The 14,525-nt window shown below is 42.0% G+C and overlaps 1 protein-coding gene across 2 annotated transcripts in view; it reads left to right on the forward strand.

Moving 5' to 3' along the window:
* HEPHL1 (hephaestin like 1) overlaps positions 1–14,525 on the forward strand; it is an 81,974-nt gene that overhangs the window by 8,507 nt on the left and 58,942 nt on the right. Inside the window, exons 1-3 of one of the 2 annotated variants that reach the window (XM_053203825.1) lie at positions 988–1,429; positions 6,301–6,545; positions 13,670–13,882. In XM_053203825.1, the coding sequence (XP_053059800.1) occupies positions 13,717–13,882 (166 nt within the window). In that variant the 5' untranslated portion in view covers positions 988–1,429; positions 6,301–6,545; positions 13,670–13,716. Of the gene's footprint in view, positions 1–987; positions 1,430–6,300; positions 6,546–13,669; positions 13,883–14,525 lie in introns of those variants that run through there. The other variant, XM_015085317.3, reaches the window with a different exon arrangement.

Genomic DNA, 14,525 nt, shown 5'->3' on the forward strand with positions numbered 1-14,525 from the left:
GCGGCTACACTGTAAATCATATAAAGTCCACGAGCACAGACGTTCCAACTAGTGCTCTCTAGCTGTGTCAGAGGCTGCTTTCTGTGGACGGCTTCCTTGAGGTCACCTTCTTTTGTTTCTTGGGCAAGGGTTGCACCTTCCCAGACTCATGCGTGATGGAGCTTCTGTCCCACTGTTACGAATGTATAATGCGTTCTTAGCAGCAACTTGCTGCAGAGCCATTAAAAAGACTGATTTCACTGACTTTCATCTCTCCCTATTTTCTCCTCTTTGGCTGGTTCCTATGGTTTCAAACAGTTATTATGTTCTAGTTTCAAATAGCTGCTATGGTTTTTGTTTTGCACTGAGTACTACAGAGACGTGATTTCCCAACTTGTCTGCACATTCAGAACTGCATGGGTTAGAATAGGACAGGTTGTGCCATAGCAACAAAGAGCCCCCAGATCTCAGGGGCTTAACCCCACAGAGGCACATTTCTCACCCACTTGGCTTCATACAGGGCCATATGGCTCCAGGACAACTGTCCTCCTGGGACAAGTAATAAGCGGGGCTGCATGGATCTCGAGGCTTCACTATCTTCACCGTAAGCTTTTCCTACAGCAGAGGAAGTGAGGGGTTATTGCAATGGCAATTAAATGCCCCGGCCCAGAAATGACACATGTCACTTCCACTCACAGCCATTTGCCAAAATCGCGTGGCCCCACCTATCTGCAAAGGCTCTTTGCTCTCCCCTTCTGCTGGGAGGAAAGAAGAATCAGAATGGGTAAGCACTGGAAAGTTCCGCCGTAAGAATCGTTTGGTGAACTTAGGAAAAATAAAGATGCCACGCCAGAAAGTGTGATTCAGTTGCCCTGAAGTGGGGCCTGGGGGCCCGAGTTTTTGGCAAACGTCCCAAATAATTCTGAGGCAGCTGATACATGGATGGACATTGGGGAAACTACTGCTTTGGAAAACCTGATCCTGTCTCAGGATGACTATCGGCTCCCTATGTGGGAAGACTGACACGTCCAGGAATGTGCAAAGCAAGTCAATACATACAAGTCAGTGCTAAAATATGCAGCATATGTAATAGGTACTGTGGGAAGTCAACAAACATTCGCCCTCCTTCCGATACGCTTGCCTCTTGTTTGGGTGGCTCCGCCAGACAACTCGCGCCTGCTCAGGAACTCTTGCTCAGCACGCATTTGCGTGTGTGAGAGCGCGCATGCGTGCCCGCGCAGGCTGGGAGCCAAGAGTAGAGAAGCGGGGAGAATCAGACGTCCGTCTTTCCCTGCAGTCCCTGCTGGAGAGACAGGGCCCTGCCTATGAACGACCTTTTTATAGCCTTTTCCCCAACAGGCTGAGCCTACAGAGGACGCCAGTGATTCCATATCTAATTCTTCCTCTGTCGTTGCCTTCCTGGGTGGTCCAGTGTCAGCTATAAAGCCAGGTAACTCTCCTACTCTGGGGCCAATTAGCCAGCCTGAGGATGACTCATTTCTCCCCTGCTTCCTCCTCCTCCTCCTCCTCCTCCTCCTGAACAGCCCTATTCAATTAGGACTTGTATTCAGCTGCTGGTTAACAGAAGCCCGAAAAACGCTCAAATGTATTTTTTGGTTTACTCAAGAGAAAGCCAGAGGTTGGCAATCTTCAGGGTCCCAGATGCCTTTGGCTTTTCACTTGCCCTTCTGTAGGGTGTGACCTTCTTCCCCATTCTGTCAAGATGGCTGCCGAAGCTCGTCATCGTATCTTCATTTCAGGCATGAAAAAGGGGGAAGGGCCAACAACTGCGAGGGTCTGCGCCAGAGGAGTCCAGAAGAAGTCTCAGAATGACACATGCGTACATCTCATTGGCTAGAACTGTGTCACATGACCATCCAAGCTGCAAGTGAGGCTGGGAAATCTAAGGGCTCCTATCCCCAAAGCCCCAGTGTCAGGCGCCCAGACTTTTAATCCTATTCCCCTGCACAGGGAAATAGGCTTCTGCCTCACGGAACAGAAGAGGGTTGAACGCCTGCTTAGGGGCAGACACACACAGGCTCGGTAGATACACAGAAGACCGAGTGTTTACACATGGGGTCTGTGCCCAAGTTCTCGGTCTCGATGCCTGAGCGAGGACTTGTCAAGCCAGAGAGGTTGGGCAGTGACTGCCTTCCCTCCAACTCAGGCTGCAGGCGCTGTGCTCCCTGCTCAGGGCGCCAGTCCCCCCCCCCCCCCCCCCCCCCCCCCCCCCCGTGGAGGAGAACTCACTCGAACAACGCCCCTTGTGGTGGCAGCTATGTTTTCAGAGGGAGAAGCCACATGAGCAGAGAAGTTTGGCCCCTCAGTTGCCTAACAGCCTAGACCCTCTCTTCTAAATAAGATGTGAGCTTGTTTTTTTATTAAAGCTTTTTTTTTTTTAATTTTTCTAATGTTTATTTATTCTTGAGACAGAGACAGAGCGCCAACAGGGGAGGGGCAGAGAGAGAGGGAGACACAGAATCTGAAACAGGCTCCAGGCTCTGAGCTGTCAGCACAGAGCCCGACGTGGGGCTCGAACCCACGAACTGTGAGATCATGACCTGACCTGAAGTCGGATGCTCAACCGACTGAGCCACCCAGGCGCTCCGATGTGAGCTTGTTTTTATTATGAAAGTAAATAAAAGGTATAGAGTCAAACACGCCCAAGTACCGAAGAGGGTGAGTAAACTCATTCCTTCCCACTCCTGCCTGTGGCCTCAGCCCGTGGCCCAGCGGTTACACTTTTATGGTTTCCGTGGCCACTTTCCAAATGTTTTCTGTGCATATGTGTAAATGTGTATATTGTTTAAAAAAAAACACAGAAATGGGATCATACTTTACGTGCTGATCTGCAATTTGCTTTTTTCATGTGGTATCTTGGAGACTGTGCCATATTGCCCCCTGTAGAACCTCCTCATTCTGCTGTCTGGCCATGTGGTCTGAATATGCCATAGTTTATTTATCCAGTCACCAGTTGAAGAACATTTTGGTCTTTCCAGGCTTTTGCTACCAAAATCACTGTGGTAATACTCCAATCCTTTTGTCAGGATTCCTACCTTGTTAGTCCCATTATTTAGGTGCTGAACCTGGCAGGGTGGGGACAAAGAGCCTTTGCTGTCTCTGGGAAGACTAGTCCCCTGGTCCCTGACTCCTTGAAGGGGAGCCTAAATCCATGGATTTCCCCTCTGTCCTAGGGACTTCCTACCTACTGACTCCACACTAAGGGCAGGGCAGGGTTGACACTTGTGGGTGCCTGGCCAGGCTAGTAATCTGGTGCTCTGGGAAAATAAATAATATTGGGGCTCCTTCAACAGATACTTGCTCAACTCTTATTTGGAGGCAAGGCTGAGTGCCGAGGAGAGAAGAAGGTGGCCTGGTGGTGGCAGTTCATACCATCCCCTTGGTCACCAGAAGAAGGAACCCACTCTCCAGGTCACTGGAGCAATCCTTCTCGGAAGGGATTTCGGTGACCACCTGCTACTACGTGCACACATCCCCGGGGGGCTCCTTCCTTCCACCTCACAAACCCCATCTGATGCAGCTGATTCTTTCTGACCATATACAGTACTCACCACCCAGAGAAGTTCTAGAAGTTGCAATTCTCTCCACTTCCAATGTCATTTCCAGTTAATTTTATCCCTCTGGCAATGCCTTCAGCTCTACAGTGATGTGGCAATGCCCTTTAGAGCTGAGGCCTAGCTGCTCCACCCCTTAATTTGGCTTGGCTGAGAACTCTGGGAAGTTCCCTTCTTCCAAGGCCAGGACCAGTCTCTTTAAAAGGGGCTTTATTGGGGTGCCTGGGTGGTTCAGTCGGTTAATCGTCTGACTTCAGCTCAGGTCATGAACTCATGTTTCGTGAGTTCAAGCCCCTTGCCAGACTCTATGCTGACAGCTCAGAGCCTGGAGCCTGCTTCAGATTCTACGCCTCCCTCATTCTCTGTCCCTCCCCTGCTCACACTCTGTCTCTGTCTCTCTCTCTCTCAAAAGTAAAGATTTTTAAAAATTTTATTAAAAAAACAAAAAGGAGGGCTTTATTGCTGACAGGTGTGACCATGGTCTGTGATCTGGAGTAAGCTGGATGTCCTAGCTGGTTAGAACAAGGAAGTAATGACGCTGTGAAGAAAATGCTATTTATTTATTTATTTACTTATTTGAGTCGGTGGGGTGGGGGCGGGGGAGGAGATGGGCAGAGAGAGAGAGAGAGAGAGAATCCCATGGGGCTCAATCCCATGACCCTAAGATCATGATCTGAACTGAAATCAAGGGTCAGGTGCTCAACTGACTGAGCCACCCAGACGCCCCAAGAAATTGCTTTTAATCTGACTGGAAAACCATGCTATGTTCTGTTTAAATGCTTTTGTTTTAAATTTTGTTGTGCTGTAAGGGTCTGATTATACATTACAAAAAAGTAAGATGGTTGTTTGTCAGTAGGTCCTTAGGAGAAAGAAAACAGTCTTTGGAGGACAGGTCAGCAAACCAAATCTCATAAGGTCACAGGTTGGATTTCAGAGATATTCACTGGATATTTTCTGGTGTCCACAAACTCTTTCCTGGACCCAGCCATTATTGGATAGAATGTATTCTGTATTTTGGCTGCAAAGGGACCTGAGAAACAAACAATGAGGAGCTTATTCCCTCACTATTGCTACTACGAGAGAACAACTGAGTGTATGTTCTGCCAGTAGTGATAGAATTCTGTCATTCAGTTGTAGAGAAGGCCACACCCGAAGACCCTAAGGTATCCCGTTACCTGGCAGTCTGTGTAGAGCAAAGAGAGCAACCAAGTATGCCTCCAACCCCACATCCACGGTACACATCCCGAGGGGTTCATTCTTCTGCCTGCTTGAACTCAACCTTGACTTTTTCCCCTAAGCAGTCACTACCAATCAATCAGATTTGGTGCACAAGTTAAAACCTATCTGCCATCCCTGGCCTGGAGAATACTCAAAGTCAAGAATGGCCACATACCCTTTTCTGCAAATGTAGTTTGCAAAATTATCCCAGTTTTAAGCTGCCAATCTGGGGGCAAATTCAAGGCTTTTCTTTTTCTTTATTCCAAAGCCACTAAGCACCAACGCTTCTTAGGCAATTACTAAGCATTACAATAAAAAAAGGTATTTGATGGATTTTTGTCTTCAATTAGCTCACAAACCAGAGATGTACGTATCTTACTGTGACACGTTTTTGGCAAGTGTGTGATTCGTGCATGAACAGAGCACTGTGTGTGTCCAGAAGGGGAAAGGAGGAAGAGTTGCAACTGATTTGGAAGGGTGCTTGACAGGTAGAGAGTAGGGAATAACATCCAGACGCGGGGAAAGAATGTGTGCAAGTCTTGGAATGCTGGAAAGGATACAGTGCATTTTGAGGAGGCTGAATGTGAGGCCTGGCAGAAGTGTGAGGTCAGGGGAGGTAGGCAATGAGGAAATGAGGAAATGAGGCCGGGGAAGAAAGCTGGGCTGGATGTACCAAAGAACACTGCTCCTGCTTTGACTTGAGCCACTGGATCCCTGTCCCCTGCTTGACCCAGACACCCTCTCCTCCATCTACCTACACCCCTATCTGCTGCTCCATGGTGGGCTGGATGCCTGGCTGCTTGACACGCTGATATCTGGCTCCATCATCCTGAAGAGCCTGCAGGGTGGGCAAAGCTACCATTCATACCTGAGACTGCTGGACAGCTTTGTGGTAGGAGCTGCTTGGGAGCTTTGTATCTGAGTCACTGGTTACAAACACTGGGTAATCTCTTTGAGGAAATGAGGACGGAACCCTGAAAATATCTTGTGTCTTTGGCTTTTTGATCTATAGTGCTTTCCCCAACCTTAATGAAGCAAACAAATCCATTAGTCAATACTGAGACTCTCAGACCTGGTGTGACTCCATCAGCTCAATTGGTACTTAATCACATACTGCTGTATGTCGCTACCTAATTTTTCCATTAGGTCATACACTCTTTTGTATCCCTCCATAGCACACAGCAAGGTGCTGGGAACATGGTCAATACCTACTTAGTGTTTGTTAAAAGAAAATTGAAGGGGAACGTGTTGAACCCAAAGGGGCAAACGGACGGCGTGATTTTAGAGCATTTTGGTTTAGTTTGGTTGTGAATATTATTTGTGTCTTTTGGCTTGTCACTTACTCTCTTAGCCTCAGTTTCCTCAAAAGTAACTGAAAGATAATCTCACCATCTCTACAGAGTTTAGAGGGTTGTGTCCAACACCATATAAGAAATCATACACTCAAGTACTTTATGAACTGTTAAAATAAGCTATTAGGATTTCTCTTTTAATGTTAATTATAAAATATTTTCTTTCTTATTTTTAGACTTGCAACCTTATTTCTCGAAAGAGGGCCCAACAGGATAGGTAGTCTTTACAAAAAGGCTGTCTATAGACATTACACAGATGAGACCTATTCCACGGAGATCCCGAAACCTCCCTGGCTTGGATTCCTGGGCCCTATCTTGAGGGCTGAAGTGGGTGATGTGATTGTCATTCATTTAAAGAACTTTGCTTCCCGACCATACTCTTTGCATCCGCACGGCGTTTTCTACAACAAAGATTCAGAAGGTAAATATCAATCCTGTATCATTGGTGTCTTGTCTGTATTCCATAAATAAGGGAACTGTCCATTTCAGTTAAAGGGATCTAGGAGACAATGATCACACGTGTTCATTTGTCTTTTCCCATCTCCTCTCTCCCCATCTCTATCTGTTCCCCCTGATATAGAAGACTTCAACAACACTATCAACCACCTTGACCTAATGGACATCTATAGAACATCTCATCCACTGACTAAAGAATGCATCTTCACAAGAGCATATGGCACACTCCTCAGGGTAGACGATAGACTTAAAAGAAATCTAAATAAGTTTTAAAGAACTGATAGAATGCAAAGTATATTCTCCGATGGAATTAAATTTGATACAATCAATAAAAGAAATTTTGCAAATTCTTACAAATATTTGGAAATAAACAGTATACTTCTAAATAACCCATAGGTCAAAGAATAAATCACAAGATGGATTGTAAAATATTTTGAAGTGAATAAAAATGGAGATAAACCCTACCAGAATTTATGGTATACAGCCAAAGAAGTATTGAAAAGGAAATTTAGAGATTTAATCACTTATGTCAAGAGAAAAGAAAAGTCTCAAACCAATAACACAAGCTTCCACCTTAAGAAGCTAGAAAAGGAAGAGGAAACAAAACCCAAAGCCAGCAGAAAGAAGGGAATAATAAGGATTGGAGCAGAAATTCATGGAAGAAAAAAAAACAGAAAAATAATATAAAATACATTAAGCCAGAAGTTGGTTCCTTGAAAAAGATTAATAAAATTGAGAAAACTTTATCTAGCCTGATGAAGAGAGCACAAATTACCAAAATCAGGAATGAAAGATAGGACATCACTGTGACCTTACAAAAATTAAAAGGATTGTAAAGGAGGATTATAAACAATCTAATGGCAAAATATTAGACAACTTAGATAAAACTGACAACTTCCTAGAAAGACAAAATTTACCCAAACTGACTTAAGAATAAATTAAAAATTTGAACAGACCTACAAAATATAAAGAAATGGAATTAGCAATTAAAAATCTTCCCTCAGAGAAAAACCCAGGCTCAGATGGTTTCATTTCTAAATTCCGTCAAATACTGTAATAATAGTAATAATGAGAATCCTTTACAAAATCTTTCAGGAAACAGAAGAATACTTCCAAATTCATCCTATGAGGCAAACATTATCTTGATGCTAAAGCCAGATACGTACATCACAAGAAAACTACAGACCAATATTCCTCATGAATGTAGACACAAAAATTCTTAACAAAATTTTAGCAAACTGACATCAACAACATATAAGGAGAATTATACACCATGGTCAAATGGAATTTATCCTGTGATTGCAAGGTTGGTTTAATACTAAAAAATAAATGAGTGTAATACAACATATTAATAGAATAAAGGACAAAAACCATATGATCATCTCAAAAGGTGCAGAAAGGCATTTAACAAAATCTAGTACTTATCAATTAAAAACTTCCAACTAGAAACAGATAGGAACTTCCTCATCCTGTTAAAGGTTATCTGAGAAAAACCCACAGGTAAGATCATGGTTAATGGAAGGGATACTGAATGCCTTCTTCATAAGATTGTGAACAAGGTGAGAATGTCTGCTCTCACCACCATTATTAAATATTGTCCTAAAGATTCTAGCAAATGATAGACAGGTCTTCTAGCAACAAACTCAGTCTTTGTTTATCTAGAACGTCTTTACTTTCCCTTCCTTTTTTTAAAGGGATAGTTTGCTGGATAGGGTATTCTCAGCTGGCATTTCCCACCCCCTCACCCCAACACTTTGAGTTTGTCTTCCCACTGTCTTCTCATCTCCCAATATTCAGATGGGAAGTCAACTGTTAATCATGTTGATGCTCCCCTGTATGTGATGAGTCATTTTTCTCTTGTTTTTAACGTTTCATCTTTGCCTTTTTTTCCCTAACAATTTGACAACAATGTGTCTGTGTATGGATTCTTTGTATTTATTCTACTTGTGGTTCATTATGCTTCTTTGATGTGTAGATGAATGTTTTTCATCAAATTTGAAAAACTTCAGGCCATTATTTCTTAAGAACAGGTTTTTGTTTGTTTGTTTGTTTTTTGTTTTTTGTTGTTTTGTTTTATTTTTGTTCTGTTTTGTTTTTTTTCCTGTCCTCTTTTCTGTCTTTTCTCCTTTGGTGGATTACTACTATGCATATGTTAATACACTTGGTGTTGATCCACAGGCCTCTGAGGTTCTGTTTATTTTCTTCAATCTTTCCCTCCTCCTCTTTTTCAGACAGGATAATTCTGTTGATCTATCTTCCAGTTCATTGATTCTTTTGCCATCTTGAATCTGTTGTTGAGCCCCTGTAGTAAATGTTTTATATCATTTATTGTACTTTTCAATTTTCTATCTCCTTGAGGATGTTTTCCATTTGTTGAATCATTTTGTCCTACTTTTATTTAATTATTTAAACATAGTTTCTTTTAATTGCTTGAACATTTTTATAATAGCTTCCTTAAAGTCCTTATCTGCTAAATTTAACATCTAGAGTCATTTAGAGATAGTTTCTATTGGCTGCTTTTTTCCCCTGAGAATGGGTCACACTTTCTTGTTTCTTTTATTTTGTTGTTGCTATTGAAAACTGGAATTTTTTGAGAATATATTGAAGCAACTCTGGATTGGGATCCCTCCCTCATCCAAGGTTGTTTTTCCTGTTTGTTTGCTTTATTACTGAGTAACTTATCTGGACTAAATCTGTGATATCTGTCTTCCCTATAGTGTGAGGCCACCAAGGTTTCTGATCTTTCTTTTTTCTTGTATTTATTTTTAAGGCTGGTTGCTAAGGGTCACCTCTACATCTGCTTAGCTTTGAAGTCAGAAAGTTATTGGACAGAGGTTGTGGTTAAGCATCAGTAAATCTTCAGTTCTCAGCCATTGAAATTGTGGGTGGATAGAAAACCCATTCAAAGTTGTGATGGTTTTTGTCTGCCTTGGATTTTAGTTTTTGCTGGGCTCTTTGCTTCTCCTCTTTACGAGCACATAGCATTAGAGTCAGCCAGGAGTATGTGTATAAACATGTGCAACAATTTTTCAAGTGCAAACATTGCTGGGTACCTTGATTTGATTTCCAGAGCACTGAAATCGTCATTTTTCTCCATTTCTTTCAACTTTATGATTACTTTTGGGGGAGAGGATCAGCTATCTCACTCTCTTCTAATGAATTTTTCTCTTGGCTATAGTTGCACGCCTGCTAGTCTTTTTTTTTTTTCTTTAAGTTTATTTATTATTTTTTTTGAGAGAGAGAGAAAGACGGAAGAGCAGAGAGAGAGAGGTAAAGAGAGGATCCCAAGCAGACTTTTTTGTTGTCATCATGGAACTTGATGTGGGGCTCCAACTCATGAACTGTGAAATCATAACCTGAGCCAAAATCAAAAGTCAGACATTTAACTGATTGAGCCACCCAGGCGCCCTGCAAGCCTGGTAGTCTTGAAGTCCCTGCTCAGTTCAACTTAGTGTTTACTGTGAACTAGACCCAGTGCTGGATACTGGGGCTGTAAAAATGAGTAAATACACACTTGTTGCTTCCAAGATATTCATCTGGGGAGAGGTAGAGAATGAACTCAGAAGGAGTAAGTAGGTGGGACTAACATTGATTAAGCAATTACTAATATGCCAATGCCTATGCTAGAGCTCTTACATGCATTATCTCACTTAATAATAGAATTAACTAGTGCTTTCTTGATCTCCATACAAATATAGTTAAGTATCAGGACTATTTACAAACAAATTTTATTTTTGTCTTTTTAATTCAGAGAAGAATAAAGAAGGGGAAAATATCTTACATTCTCATTTCCTACATATCCACTAAAATGAGTTCAAAATGAAAAATTAAACAAAAAGTAGTATGTGAACATGGTTAGAAAATTTTAAGAGTGCAGAGAAGTATGAAAAGTAAAAATTCCTCCTACTTGTCTCTTACCTGAAAAATGATCGCTTTAAAAAATGTCTTATGGGGCACCTGGGTGGCTCAGTTGGTTAAATGTCTGACTTGGGCTCAGGTCATGATCTCACGGTTTGTGAGTTTGAGGCCGGCATCGGGCTCTGTGCTGACAGCTCAGAGCCCGGAGCCTGCTTTAGATTCCATGTCTCATTCTCTCTCTGCCCACCCGCCCCTCCCCCCCCCCCCCACCGCCCCAGCTTGTGCTCTGTCTCTGTCTCTCAAAAATAAATAAATGTAAAAAAAAATTTTTTTAATTAAAAAAATTAAAATGTCTTATAAATTTATCTTAGAAAATTTTCTATATATATATATATTTGTGTGTGTGTGTGTGTGTGTGTGTGTGGTTATGTGTGTATGTGTGTGGTTTTGTGTTTATTTGTACAAAAGAGATTATACTATCAGGCTGCTATGTATTTCCTGTTTTTCATTTTTCACTTCATCTTGGAGAGTTTCTCATATCATCACACATAGAAAGACCTCCTTTTAGCACTTGTGCAATATTCCATTGTGTGAATGGACCAGTTTGGTATTGACGATTACTTAGGTTGCTTTCCGTTTGGGGTTGATACCTGCACATTCCCCAATGAATATTCCAGTTCCAGTGTACAGTATATTCCAGTGAGTTTTGTTTTTTAATGTCCGTTTATTTTTAAGAGAGAGACAGAGCGTGAGCAAGGGAGGGGCAGACAGAGAGGGAGACACAGAATCCAAAGCAGGCTCCAGGCTCTGAGCTGTCAGCACAGAGCCCAACGTAGGGCTTGAGCTCACAAACCAAGAGATCATGACCTGAGCCGAAGTCAGATGCTTAACGAATTGAGCCACCCAGGCACCCCTATTCCAGTGTATTTTCAAAAACATTTTCAAGGATATTTCAGGGGTAAATTCCTAAAAGTAAATTGCTGGTTATACTCATATTCCTTCTTTCCTTCCTTTCTGCTTTCCTTCCTTCCTTCCTTCCTTCCTTCCTTCCTTCCTTCCTTCCTTTTTCTTTCTTTTTCTTTCTTTCTTTCTTTCTTTCTTTCTTTCTTTCTTTCTTTCTTTCTTTCTTTCTTTCTTTCTTCTTTCTTCCTCTTGCTCTCTCTCTTTCTCTCCTTCTTTCTTTCTTTCTATGGGAACTGGCAAGTTGTCCTCCAAAAAATTGCATATTTACACTTCCACGATTTGTTTATGAGCTGGCCTGTTAACTCCTACAACTTCACCAGTCCTCAATATTCTCAAATCTGATGGGTGAAAACTTGTATATAATAATTTCTAAAAACTCACACAGTCTCATATGCATAAAACCAAATTAATGTTTTAAAAATACTCTTATATTGTTAATGTTACCACTGCTCAAAACCTTTGCCAAATCAAAATCCCTTCCTGGGGATAACCTTCAGAACAACTTAATAAGCTACCCCCTCCCAAATCACTTTTTACTTTATATTCATGGTTTATTTTGCATCGCAAATGATCTTCCTCATCTTGAGTGCTGACACCAAGGATTTGCTTGGGGACTCTAGCCCCTCCTTTCAATAATAGCCATCAACACCTCCCAGTGATAATAAGCAAAAAGAAAGCACGTTAAATAAATTGTGAATATACGAATCTCTGGAAAAATTTCTACTGGTATTGATTTATATCATACAATCAAAGCAAAATGGGTGCTCTCAGTTGACGTTTCTAGACAAGTCCACAACCCTCCCGTCCTCCCCCAGCTACTGACCCTCAGTAAATTCAGAAGCTTCCAAGCCATGCATTTTGTTCACAGGGCTTTGGTGTATGGTGTATACTCATGCCACTCATTCATTATTTCATTCAACAGACGTTTGATACTGAGCACCCACTATACCAAGCACTGAGGTACATCTTGCATATAAAATTATGAGCATAAATAAACTTGGTTTGCATGGAAATTACAGTCTAACATGAGAGACAAGTATCTATCAAACATTACAGACACAATATTATCCATGTATAATTAAAAACATGGGCAAGTGCTATGAATAAATAATAGCTGATATTTACTGAACGCTTACTATATATGAGGGGCTGTGATAAATGTTTTGTAGATCATATGTCATGTAGGCCTCAACAACTCTATGCCATAAGGAGAATTATCATCCTCTTACAAATAAGAAGCTAAGATTCATAGAAGAGAAGGAAATTGCCTAAATCACAGCTAAGAAGTGAGAGAGATAAGATTTGTTTTCAGGCAGTCTAGCTTCAATGGCTGTGAACTTAATCACTGGCTATTCCGCCCTTCTCTTTGTGTGAATGCATTTCAGAAAACTGACCTAGTCCAGCGAGTTCAGGATTGCAAGTTTGTTGAATGAATTGGTGAACAAGTGAAAGAATGAAGAATGAACTTGGAGTGTGTCCACGCCCGTGTCCTTCTGGGCCGTTCACCTTCCAGCCTTCTTCTCAGTGCCGTCCAGTTCCTCCCCGTCCTTCCAGGCCCCTACCTGCTATCCAGGTGGTTATCAAACTAGTTTTGGCAGTGGACTTGCCTTCATTGAAAAATCTTGTGCCATCTTAGTTGATATAACAGAGGAAGGGAATGCCATGCCCATTTGCCCCTACCCACTCTGTGGTAGACCCCCCACCCCCACCTAGCTGAGCCCAAAATTTCATTCAACACATCACTCTATTTTACTCTCCAGTTGTCCTATATGATAACGATTCCTATTCTGGTCTGCTAAACAGAACTGTAGGCTCTCTGGAGGAAAGATGAATGTCTTACTCTTCCTTCCTATCTTTTATGAGACCCCAAACAAGTGCTGAATCAGTAATAAGTGCCCAAGAATTTCATTATTTCTTCTGCCTTTTCTCCTTTCCTTCTTGCGGTGATGTTAAATGGAGTGGATTCAAATCTTCCTGATTGGTACAAGAGGACCATCAGAAGGGGTCCTTATGAACATTTATTGAGCGTCTGGTTTTGTTTTGTTGCTTTGTATACATTGTGTCATCTAGTTTTCACATTCCTATGGGGTCGATATCCCCATTCTAGCTTTCCTGATAGGAAACCAAGGCACTGAGAATTTAAGTAACTTGCCTCAATCCCACAGGAAATACATTTTAATTCATATGTGTTTGATTCCAAAGCTCCGGCCCCGTCCACTATAGCATGTGATCTCTGTATTTTAAGTACGTTTTATCTTTTCTTGGAAGGAGCTCTATACCCAGATGGAACATCTGGAAGGAATAAGGATGATGATATGGTTCCTCCTGGCAAAAACTACACCTATGTCTGGCCAGTGAGAGAAGAGTATGCCCCTGCTCCAGCGGATGCCAACTGCCTGACCTGGGTGTACCATTCGCACATCGACGCTCCTAAGGACATCTGCTCTGGGTTAATTGGCCCACTGCTAGTGTGCAAGGAAGGTAAAGAGAGCCCCCTCCAACACACACACACACACACACACACACACACACACACACACACACACATAGAAGCCTATTCCCAGAGGTGTTGAAAAGTGTATCTAAATTTCAGGTCTTGTTTTGCCCACCTGCCTTGCTGCGTATGGAATGTGCCTTTTCTTCCAAGCTTTCTGTAGGATTCGGGAAATTCTTCTAACATAGAAGGTCAATCTGATGCCACAGCAGGGGCAATAATGCAGACTTCAAGCATCATAGCATTCTGAAACTTGCATGCTTTTCTTGTTCAAACAGGGACATTCCCTATTGAGAGCCATTCAGGCCACCCTGACACCACACATAGGCAAGTGAAAAAATGTAGCCCAATGCCCATGGGGGCTTTTGTTTTGTTATTTCAACTGCTTGATGATTTTGTGATTTTGTTCCCTATTGCTGTCAGTAAAGCTGACTCCCTTTAGGAGCAAGATTTTCAAGTCTCTGGTTGTGAAGACTTCTGTTTTATGACTTTTCTCTTCAGCTCTGTCATTTCTATTAAAATCCTTTGCCTGCTTTCATGTTGTGGTTACTCCTGTACATGTAAATCTTGATGAACCTTTACACTTACCTGGTACCATTGGCAAGAAACAAAACTCAACTTGATCTAATC

This window comes from Acinonyx jubatus, chromosome D1 (genome assembly GCF_027475565.1).
Source record: "Acinonyx jubatus isolate Ajub_Pintada_27869175 chromosome D1, VMU_Ajub_asm_v1.0, whole genome shotgun sequence".
In the NCBI taxonomy this organism is placed as follows: domain Eukaryota; kingdom Metazoa; phylum Chordata; class Mammalia; order Carnivora; family Felidae; genus Acinonyx; species Acinonyx jubatus.